The sequence below is a fragment of the Pygoscelis adeliae genome, unplaced genomic scaffold (assembly GCF_000699105.1).
Source record: "Pygoscelis adeliae isolate BGI_AS28 unplaced genomic scaffold, ASM69910v1 Scaffold282, whole genome shotgun sequence".
NCBI lineage: Eukaryota > Metazoa > Chordata > Aves > Sphenisciformes > Spheniscidae > Pygoscelis > Pygoscelis adeliae.
Genome location: NW_008824352.1, coordinates 74,651 through 86,506, shown reverse-complemented (window position 1 = coordinate 86,506; position 11,856 = coordinate 74,651). Strand labels below are relative to the sequence as shown.

The 11,856-nt window shown below is 43.6% G+C and overlaps 1 protein-coding gene across 1 annotated transcript in view; it reads right to left on the bottom strand.

Moving 5' to 3' along the window:
• The window catches only part of LOC103912867 (S-adenosyl-L-methionine-dependent tRNA 4-demethylwyosine synthase-like), a 107,965-nt gene that overhangs the window by 65,053 nt on the left and 31,056 nt on the right, over positions 1–11,856 (bottom strand). Inside the window, exons 8-9 of the mRNA XM_009319274.1 lie at positions 10,942–10,994; positions 8,170–8,288 (exon numbers count right to left, since the gene is read on the bottom strand). Coding sequence (XP_009317549.1) covers positions 8,170–8,288; positions 10,942–10,994 — 172 coding nt within the window. The remainder of the gene's footprint in view (positions 1–8,169; positions 8,289–10,941; positions 10,995–11,856) is intronic.

Genomic DNA, 11,856 nt, shown 5'->3' with positions numbered 1-11,856 from the left:
GCTCTTCCCCTGGCTAACAAGACTGCCTTCAATCCAGCCTTATTTGCATTCTCAACAGACCTGTGATCTACCAGGATTATTTGCCAGCATTACCAAAGTGTCCCTGGCAGTCAGACCTCTGCGAAGAAGGTGTATTCTTCAGTGGGGCAGCGCATCCCCCTCCCCAATCACTTGTGTATTATTTTAATAAATCAGCTTTTGCTTGATACCTTCTTTTAAAACGGTTGCTCTCTTCTGTGAGCAATGCTTAGTGTTATGAAGCCTTTCAAGAAACTCTGAGAGAAAATACAGCACAGGTATAAAGTATCATTTAGTCCAATGATCAGCTGATTGATGTTGATAGCTGGTGGGGAACATGAAGGTGAAGAAACACTGGCGGCAGTGATCATGAAAGGACGGAGCACATGGCTCCCAGGAAGGGACGGGAGGGAGAGAGCAGAACAAAACCAAGAGAGTTCAAGAAAGCAGACTTCAGTGAACCCTGAGAACTGGCAGTGAGATCCCAGAGGAGATGAGTTTAAGGGCAAGTGAGTTCAAGAGAACTGGCAGTTTTTTTAAACCCTATTAAGGCAGAAGTGCAAACTGCAGCAATAAAAAGCAAAGATATGAAGAGTAGCAAGAAACCAATCTGGCAGAATTGCAGGCTCTTCTGCAACCTTGCGATCCTCCAGCTGAAAATAAAAGGAAGAGCACAAGAACACAGGGTCATAGTCAGAAAGGTCGAGGCAGAAAATCAGATACAACTAGCAAAGGACATACAAAAGGGCTAACAAGAAAGACTTTCCTATAACGATGTGAGAAGTAAGAGGAAGACCAAGGAAAAAGCTTGTCCAATGCACAAGCAAACAACTTTTAATGTTTCTCTGTGATGACAAGAAACCTGTTTGCACTTTTTCTTCTACTTTCTCCTGACGGCAATGGGAAGAATCCAGATTGGACTAGGAAGAGAACAGGTTAGAGATATGACCTAAATGAAACGTTTTCAACTAGGATGGTTAAACTCACCCTAGAGCATGTTGGATGAATTGGCTGACAGTATCAGAGTCGCTAGCAATAAGCTGACAGTTTGTGAGGAGCATGTAAAAATGATTTAAAACACACCGGAAAAGTGCAAATGCAACACTCACTTTAGCAGGAGCCAAAGACTTCTATACCAGCCCCTCTTAACTTCCAGTTCCTCAGGACATACTGGATTAAATAAGTGTCTGTGAGCCCCAGAAGACAGCACTGAGATAGGTAACAGCCAACACGAAACGTTCTCAGCAGGTTCAAGACCACCACTGGTTCTTGTAGGCAAAGGGAAAGGAGAAGAGGTTGAGCTTTTGACACCATCTTACCCAGTATTATCATAATCTGCCCAAAGAAATGCTCTGTAAGTAGCACTGTTTTGCAAGAGAGCACAAATCAGGGTAGAAAACTTGAATCAAAGATTAGTTACCACTGGTTCAGGACACTAGATCTATCCCAAAAGGCATCTGCAGGGTTGTGTCCTGGACTGGTCCTAGTCAGCAGCTCCCAAGAGTTGAACGATGGCTCAGGAGGCAGGCTTACCACATCCGAGGTGGAACCAACCCGGCTGGAGATGCAGACTCAGGGAGGACAATGTGCAATTAAAAAGATCACCACGTTGACAGTATTACATAGTCATAACTTGCATTTGACTGCAAAATGCCTTGTGGCAGGGATAAAGCAAAGACTTCAAGTCTCTCAGATTTACCTTCTACAAATCAGATGACGCTCACTTTAAAAAGAAAAAGAGAAGTTTTGATAGGAACAACAGTTAAAAAAAAATCCCTATCTAGACTGCTGTCTGAGGAAGAGGAGCACAATGTTTCTGCAGAAATTTCCTGTTAAATATCAGACAATTATTTCTCATGTCGCTCTGAGCAATCTTTTGTTAGCTGTAAGAATGAGAAAAATAATGGTTTATTATGAATAAATCAAGGAAGAGGAAAAAAAGCTTTTCACAAGGCATGGAATTATTCCTAAATGCTGATAAATGTAAACAATTTTAGAGAAGAAAAAATTGGGGAAATAAGATTGAAGTCAAATATTCGGATATCTGAACATCCAAAGACGACTCATTTTAAAAATGACAAAATATTCAGTATTTTCAGAAGAAAATTTGGTCTTTTCTCCTGTTTTAAAATCAACTTAAATAAAAAGATTTTCCAGAAACAGGTGAAAAAGCCCAAAATGAATTGATGAATTTTAGATTAAACAAATCAACCGATAACTTCTACGTTTTCACTAAGAGTGCATTGCAGCTGAACCCTCACTAACTTCCTAAGGTTTTTCAAATCAGCTGCTCAATCAAAATAAATTTATTCCTCTCCTTCTGAGATTACTTGGTCATAGTAGAACACGTGGCAGCAACTCATGATAGTACCAGCAGTGAGGACTTGAGACCAGGTTGGTTTTGCCAGTTCCTCTGAACCGAGGGAGGACTGAAGTTCAGATTTTTAGAAGAACCCACTTTTGATACTGGCACTGGTACTCAGCACTGGTGAGGCCGCATCTCAAATACCGTGTTCAGTTTTGGGCCCCTCACTACAAGAAGGACATTGAGGTGCTGGAGCGTGTCCAGAGAAGGGCAACGAGGCTGGTGAGGGGTCTGGAGAACAAGCCTTATGAGGAGCGGCTGAGGGAGCTGGGGTTGTTTAGCCTGGAGAAAAGGAGGCTGAGGGGAGACCTCATCGCTCTCTACAACCACCTGAAAGAAGGTTGCAGCGAGGTGGGGGTCGGTCTCTTCTCCCAAGTAAGAAGAGACAGGACAAGAGGAAACGGCCTCAAGTTGTGCCAGGGGAGGTTTAGATGGGATATTGGGAAAAATGTCTTCACCGAAAGGGTTGTCCAGCATTGGACTTTTTTTTTGTGGTTAAACATTGGAAGAGGCTGCCCAGGGAAGTGGTTGAGTCACCATCCCTGGAGGTATTTAAAAGACATATAGATGTGGCTCTTAGGGACATGGTTTAGTGGTGGACTTGGTGGTGTTAGGTCAATGGTTGGACTCAATGATCTTAAAGGTCTTGTCCAACTTAAATGATTCTGTGATTCTTTTCTAACTCACACTTCTGAGATCTTAAGGATGGAAGATGCCCCATACTGAAAAACTACATCCCAACTCTAAGAAATGCTCACTTTAAGAGGAGCATGGTTTCTAGAAAGGCAGGCAATGCTGAGCACCTCCCCGAAGTCTGCCCTGTGCTTGTGTCAACGTATTTCATTCCTTCCCAGCGAACCACGCTCGGCACAGCCTCAAAGATCACTTCAAAACTAGCTTGCATGTCAGGATGTACAAGGTTGCTTTCAAAGCCCATGATCGCTCCATCACAGTACCCAATAACAAGTCACCAATCCCCTGCAGCAACTATTAAGACACACGTGAGCGTTTTGTAGCCAATAATCTGCTTATATTCACTACTGATGCCATAAACATGTAAACTAATGACAGCTACAAAAGCCTTCAACAAGTCCAAGACCAGGAAAACAGGCACTGCTATAAGATGAAAAGCACAGATTTCAATCCCAGTAAGTTACTGGCAGGGTACTTTTTCTTCCTATCACAATCCTTTTGCATAACAGGAATGAAAATACTGCCCACCGCACAGTGTAAGCTGGGAATCCTCACACGGCAGATACTTCTTTGGGGACTAAGTGCATTTACAGCGACCTTACCCCCACACTTCTGCACCTGACTTGGCAAAACAGTGTCTTAACACTGAGAGCCACCCTGAGCAGCGCACTCTTTTGCACAGTACTGAGCAACTGATGCAACCCCATCCTGCACAAACATCAAGCACCAAGAGCATTGCCAGCGCCTTAGCAAAGTGCCAACACTCCTGCGAGCTGGCACGTAAGCACCCGGCCGAGACAGTCACCAGGGTCTGCTCCCATCTCACCTGATGGACCACATTAGTGTTTGCTCCGAGAAATGCCTCAAATTATTACAGTGCTGGCAGAGCAGCACATAAAGGCACCAAGACTTATTTCTTTTAACCACTGACAGGGGCATGAACTACCTGTATTGTATGCTGTCCTGTCCCCCACCCCATTTATATGGTTACTACGAGAGCTCCTGGAAGACAGACAGGCCCGAAGGACAACAAACCAGTGAAGAATCAAATCTGAAGAAAACAATGAACCTTGGGTCACAATATATTAATTCTGTAAACAAAAACTAACCAAATTGAAACGAAGGAAGAAGAGAGTATTAACTTAGCAGAACAAGGACGGGAGGCTGGCAATGCAGAGAGACGCTCTGAGCTTTCAGGCTCAGGTTTAAGTTTTACAAACCTGCAGTGTCAACTCCTTTGATATCATGATATTTCACATTTCCCTGAAGAATTTAGCCTCTAGGGTCACGTTACTTAGTAAGAGGAAGCTTTTGTTTTAATCTGTTTTCAGTTTCTTCTTAATTTTTTTAAAGACCTTATTAAGTACCTCTCCTATGGGAGATTAATTAATCTCTTCATTTTGCAGGGCTTACTGTGATCACCGGCTTTTGGCCACACACTTGTTTAAATCATCTGAACACAACTTCAGCTGTTGTCTACTGTACAAGTTAAAGGTGAAACCTTCAAGTACAGGTATAAACATCATAAAGTTACAGAAGAAGAAATACGAACCAATTTCTTTACGGGATAGTTCACCCTGTCTGGTTTGCCTCCTCCTCAAATGCAAAAATAATAAACCCTATTAATTCAAATCTTATTTAGCTGTTACATCTCTCCACAATAATTGATTGGGCTTTAGACACTCTGCCAGAAAACATAATCAAATCAGGTTTGCCTGGTGATTGTGCTGCAATACACAGTGTCAGAAAGCCTCGGTCCCCACACTTGCTCTAATTGATTAAAAGATTTGGTCACTCGCACATTTCCATTTAGACAATTAAGCTAAAGAGACACTACAAACACAGCGAGACCAGCTGAGAGCAATAATGGATAGTGACAGACTATTCTTGTAGGGAGAATTATGACTTAGGGATGTTGCAGTAATTAAGGTGTTTCCTTCCCCCCCTTGCTCTTGCTGCACCCGCCTCTGGAGTTCAACACAGCGTGATCGCTGCCTTGCGGGGGGAGCGCCGTACAAATGAACGATCTGCTTTTCCTGCCCTCCAACGAAGCTGCCACGTTACAAACCTGCCTCACCCAAGTCTCAGCCAGCTCTCTGAAGGGGAGAGGCTGGGAAGCACGAGCCAGCGGTCACACCAGTAAGGGGTCACTGGCAGGCTTGATATATACCAGGGACGTACCGCTTCCAGGGACAAGGAGGAGGAGGAAGGTCTCCAGTGCAGAGCCAAGCTACATCTTTTACAAAAAGCCTAACTTTCTGAGTGGTTTTGGATGCTGGCTATACCCGTGATTCCTGGTTCAGGGCCAAAATGTGTCAGTCACAACCAGCCAACTATGATGACATCCAATTCCCAGGGAGAGCTGCTGAACTACAGCATTTCTTGTCAAAGTGAGGAAGAGAAAACAAACAGGCTCCTTGGCCTTTTCTTCAGCGATCCTGGGAGAGCTGCAGTGGTTATGCAGTTGGAAACATTGGCAGACTCTACAAATGTCAAAATCCTGAAAGAAGAGATCAAGAAAAAAAAAAAAAGAATCACAGCGGTCTTATCTGCAACTTAGTGTGCAGAGCTGCATGGCGAGACCAGCAAGGCATAAAACCTGTATTAAAAACATTTTGACAACAGCAGATCAAAACTATCACTTCATATGTCTCCAACAGCACAGATGGTAACTGCTAATAAGAAGGTAACATGCTTATCCTACCCAGCCACTGGTGCCTGTGATTCTACATTTAGTCTCACGTGCTTCAGAATCTGCAAGGCATGGTGGGTTTAAAATAAAAAATAATAATAATAAAAAAAAAAAGAGTCCTGGCTGCAGGGTTTGTGAACTCCTGACATGCAACTGGTAGGGAGGAGAGTGCCTATGGAAGTCTCTTCTTCCTACACCAAATTAACCTGACCTGGCACAGCTCACAGCCACACGAAGGCTGTAGCAGCCCAAGCACAGGGTCTGAAAAACCAACCAAAGCAGAGAAAGCTTCTTTCAGTTCTGCTTTATGTCAAGCTTAAGGTGTACATAAAGCGAGCCTTGGGATGAATCTCAAACTGAGCCTTAAGTCTTCCAACTCAGTAGAGGTCTGAGAAGAAGAGACAGACAGCTGCAGTCCATATGGAAAAATCCAACAACTGCAACCCATTTCACCTGCAGAAAGCAAATAAATGAGAATATTTTTCAGCACAGTCCCCTGGAAAGCTGTTTCCTTGCATTCAGGCTGTTACCATTAGTAAAATAAGCATTCTAGCATTTGTTATCATTAGGGCTACTGTTTCCAGGATTCCTCTCAGAAGTGACAAATGACAGCTACAGGATGAGTTAGAGGCACATGGAAGGTATCACACATGGCGATTTATCCCAATTACTGCACTTGATTTCCCCGATTCAGTCCCATGCTCCAGACACAGGCTGCTGCTAAGAAATACCAGACTCGGGTCATTTTGAAGGGGAACAGCGTTAAACGGTCTCCAGTACAATACTAGGAACAAAATGCCTCATTCTGGTGGTGTTATTGCTTTCTATTTGGTGTTTATGTACCTTCTGTGTAGGGACAGAGGGATAGTATACATGGCAATCTTCCTCCTACCAGTACAGTCACCACTGCAGAATTAAATGCACCATTGCTAGCTGATACATTGGAAAAAAGGAACGAGCAGTACATTTTTCTTCTCAGTCACTGGATTGCTCTGAAGAAAAGCAGGAAAGCTTGCACATTAAACATGCCATTTGCTGTGTCGTTTCAAGCCAGGATATGATGAAAGCCCATCAAGAGCACCATTTAACATTTTGGTATAGACTCCCAAATGCAAACTTAACAGGATGACCAGTGTCTAACGCTTCTACTTAACACTAGCAAGGGAGACAGCTTCAAAGTGCCTTCAAAATTATAGCAGTCCTTTTGCACTGATGCTGTCATTTAAATATTCTCATGAAATATTTGCATTATTAAAACTTGGAGACTATGAAAGACAAAGTGGTACTCAGAGGAATTTGGCTGGTTTTGCATGGAAATATTGGTACGTTGGACACCCAGGCTTAGGGATGGAATGGGTGTTATTGGCAGCCAGCCCCCTGGGGTAGGCATAAATACCAAAAGGAAGCGCAGCCCCCATGGTTTGAATTAGCTAGCAAGGTAGAAGACAAAAGAGCTCAAAGAATAACCTCCATGTCCTCCCACTCAGTACGCTTTCACGTCACTGCTTTTACTTCTTCTGAGCCTCTCAGTCTCTCTCTCTCACCGATCCCATCCTGCACTCCCCCAGCCTAGCAAAAACCTCCCTCGGAAATCCAGGCATTTTGGTGAGTAAGCAGTGCTAGAGCAGCTCACAGTTCAGATCCAGGCAAAGCTCATTTCCTTTAGAGAATTAACAAAGTAATTCCTCTGAGAAAAGGAGTCGCTTTACTAACTAAAATGGAAAGTCATTTATTAGCTACTGTTTTAGTTACTAAGTCATCACTTTTCACTCACTGAAAATGCAATTGAATTGGTGGGGGTGAAGGTACTTTAAATAAGAAAAATGGTCCAATTTCAAGACAAGGATACTCACATTGCTTAGCACCTTGGTGGCTTGGCACAGCATGAGCCAGCCCATGTTCTCCAGAGCACCAGGAACCATGGGGAGTCTCAGACACTGATCTTCAGGGGGAACCAAACCTCTATGAAGTGCTGGAGCAGGCGGCAGTGGGAATTGCAGGGCGGTAGATGAAGATGTGTCTGTCTCCTGCCTCCCTGATTCCTCCTTCCCCGAGTCCCCAGCTAGTCTGAACTTGCTGGGGCCCAAGACCTGGCTGCACAGGAGACAGTTCTAGGGGAGGTGGCGCTGGGGAGCCCTAAGATCCCCTTCAACCTCTGAGCTGTGGAGCCCACCCACCCAGCTCACCGCCTACCATCCCTGACCCACGGGTTCCACAGCTCTCAGAAGGGGAGGAGTACAGGTAGGAAGGGGGAGCAACGCTGCTCCCTTCCAAACCCTTCCTCCCCCAATTTCCAAGTGAAAGGGGCACACAAGTAACACTGCTCGAGGTTTGAGGAACAGGAGAGGGACAGAGTGGAACAGAGCGCCCATCCCACAGTAAAACTGCATCAGTATTTTACCTCCAGCAAAAGACGCATTTGTTTGCACAAGCCAGGCTCGGCGTGGCCTCCATGCAGCGGTGGCTCTCAATTCCGTAAAACGTGTGTTTGTAGCAGCCTCCTCTGCCTCGAAGCATCGACTAACAGCAGAGAAAGACACATACAAATACCAAGAAAGTTAAAACACACCATCTGTAACTAAACTCAGTGCAAAGGTTTGAAATCTGCTCCCTGGGCATATCTGCAGTTTCCAGTGACTAGTAACTTCAGTGTTTGAAGTCACCTGTGACAGACATTGCAAGCGACGCCACGGCTGCAGAGCAAGTCTGAATAGTGACAGATGCAGAAGAAATTCACAGCACACAGATCAGTATACAGTCTGATTGTTTAGATACGTCCTCACAGAAACAAGGCATTTATGATGTCCAATTTACAACTGTTTTAGAGGAGAGAAACTTTAACACAATCAATAACTTCTCACTTGCAACACCACAGCATAACAATGTGATTTACTAAAGCTTTTAACTGAATCGGCCAACAAAAGAAAGCAGGCGAAGCCACTTAAGCTGCAAGAAGTATTATTGTAAAAGCCCACTAAAGAGTAACAAGGATCAATTTCAAGGCTGCACTACTGAACACTCAATTCTTTTCATTTGTTTAGTAGAGTATTTCTTCTAGCACTAAATTAAATAAATACCCTGACCTTATAAACCCTCATTCACACCAGTCAGCGGCTCCAGCAGGACGCTGCACTTTCCTTCACAGCAGAAATGCAGCAGCCTTCCCACCGGGATATAACTCCTATTTAGCATGCAAGTTGCTTGGAGCAAAGACTGTCTTTCATTATCTCAGTTAAATAATAATAAATGAGAAAGAACCTTTACTACTCTCAAGAGAAAATCTGAAATATGATGTAGTAACTTTTAATCTACCTTGCTCTACCTAAAGGGTCCCGGTGATCCAAGTCTCCCCTGAGCAGCGGGGAAAAAATATACAGGTAACCCCTAACATATGCACAACCTTGTTATACAGTTGGGAGATTAAACAAAACAGAAAATGCTGTTTATTCTACCCACCCCTCGAACAACAGAGATTTCAGGAGATTCACAAGTTCTGGGACAGCAAGTTATATTTTGGATTTCGTAAGACAGGCAAATCAACAAACTCTTCCTAAAATTTGCAGGTTTTATGCTCTTTTCCAGAAAATGACATAACACAATCATTTTAATCTGATATATTGCTATGAAACTCTACTTAATACTAATCCTTCTAGCCCTGCTCCTGCTTTCCGCTGATACAAATCTCAAAACAAGCCTCCTGAAGATATTCACGTATTGGTGTGAATCTGAGGCAAAGCCACTGCCTGTAACCAATTTCAGCTTACATTCAATTCCTGCTTATGCTAAAAATAGTGTGGTCCTATCTAAGCACACCGAGCCGCTATTTATTTTGTGAAATGGCTTTACAGTGCCGCATTAAATTCCGGTTCTTTAATAGAAATAAGTTCTCTGGTTTTTTCTTCAATGCTGTGACAGAGAGGTTTGACAAGTTTTTCTTTAAACGTTTCATGGCCTTCTCTGACACTAAAAATGATAGAAGAGAGAAATATTTCTAAGAATAAACAGCAGAAGCATCAGTGGGATCAGTACATCTCACAAATACTCATGACAATACAGCGGTGGGCTCTTTAAACTGTTCATGAGAACACGTCTCTTGATGAGACAGTTCATTGATACTAGGCATTTCAATAAGAAAACCCCACTGCAGCCACCCACCTTGGTGATTGCCACTCAAAGAGCTCTTTTCAAAAATAAACAAAGTTAATCATACAGCAAAAGATTGCTGAGAGACCAAGGAACCACACCGCCACAGCGCAAGAATTAGAGATGTGCTGGCATTTTAATGAGGTGACGATTCCCATCGTTTATCATCCCACGAATGCTGAAGGCTTTAGTATGTTATATCAACGTTACTCCCCAAATGTATAACATCATAGACCAGCTTGCAGCTTCTGAGCTTCTTGGGGACCTGCAAAAGGACAGCCGAAACAACAAACATACTGAAGTGGCTGAAGTTTGTTCTACAGGGCTCTGTGCCTCTGCTGGGAACGTTTTTAAGCCTGCAAACTACTTGAAAAGCTACTGGCTTACACAGCCTACAATACACAGCTGCAGGGCTCGGAGGATGACTTTTTTCATATATATGTGTACACACACACAAAAGACATATTATACACAACTATATACATACACACACACTCCCACAGAGTAATTTTTAAAGAGTCCTAGCATTAACAAGTGACAGTTACCTTGCTATCTAAATCTTACTTGACAAATGAAAGCCAGCGGAGGAGCACTGACTGTCGCAAACTAGATCTGTCAGTCACAGAACAACAGGTTTAAATGCCCTTGCGTCCCCGTTCGAGTGTAGTGACGGACTGTGTTATCTTTTGTTTCAGAACACCTCATACTGGTGACGTAACCTTCCCACTTTTCTCTGTGGTGTTCTGCTCCTGCCATATATTTCAGCAGGCAGGAGATATTTTAGCAGACAGCAGAATAACAGGAAAAAACAACAGAAAATGATGTTCCCAGCTTTTTGCCACGGTCGTTTCTCACTCTTTGCAGCGGGATTTTAATAGCTTGAAATGCAAAACTACAGGTTGGAAGATGAAATTTGTTTTTGTGCAAGTAATAGCACATTTTTAAAGGATATTTCATCTGGAAATCATAATACCCAAGTAAGTCTCTAGCTTTTTTTTTTTTTACTTATAAAATGAGGAAAAGAGCATACCTTTGTCCACCGACAGAGCTTCACCCCAGAATGGCTTCCAATCAGTCTGTAACCTGAAAACAAATAAAAAAATTAATCAAACAACTGATTTTAAATAGTTGATACACAAAACATACCAAATGGTACACAAAGTTATTAAGCATCACACAGTCTCAAAGCTGCTCTTCCCTGTTGACCCAAAGGTGACACTACCAACAAGGTGTCAGTGCCCACCCACAGCACACTCCGTTTGATTCTGGGGCCCTGCACATCAAAGCAAACGCCGTGGCCACTCAAGGGACTTCAGCCACCTTGAAACGGTTTCTCTTAATGGGAGATGTATTTATATTGCTCAGTCTTGTTTGAATCAACAGGGGGTGGCCAGAAGACTTCTCCATATAACAGGATGGCAGACTGTCCTGGTTTCAGCAGGGATAGAGTTAATTTCCTTCCTAGTAGCTGGTACAGTGCTGTGTGTTGGATTTAGCATGAGAATAACGTTGATAACACACCGATGTTTTGGTTGTTGCTGAGCAGTGCTTACACTAGTCAGGGACTTTTCAGCTTCTCGTGCCCTGCCGGCAAGAAGCCGGGAGGGGGCACAGCCAGGACAGCTGACCCAAACCGACCAAAGGCATATTCCATACCGTGTGACATCACGTTCAGTATATCAACTGGGAGGAGTGGGACGGAGGGGGTCACCGCTGCTCAGGAACTGGCTGGGCATCGGTTGGTGGGTGGTGAGCAATTGCACTGTGCATCACTTGCTTTGGATATTCTTTTATCATTATTATTATTATTTTCCCTTCCTTTTCTGTCCTATTAAACTGTCTTTATCTCAACCCATGAATTTTACTTCCCCCCCCCCCCGATTCTCACCCCCATCCCACTGGGGATGGGGGGGGGTGAGGGAAGGGTCGGGGGGGGTTTAGCTGT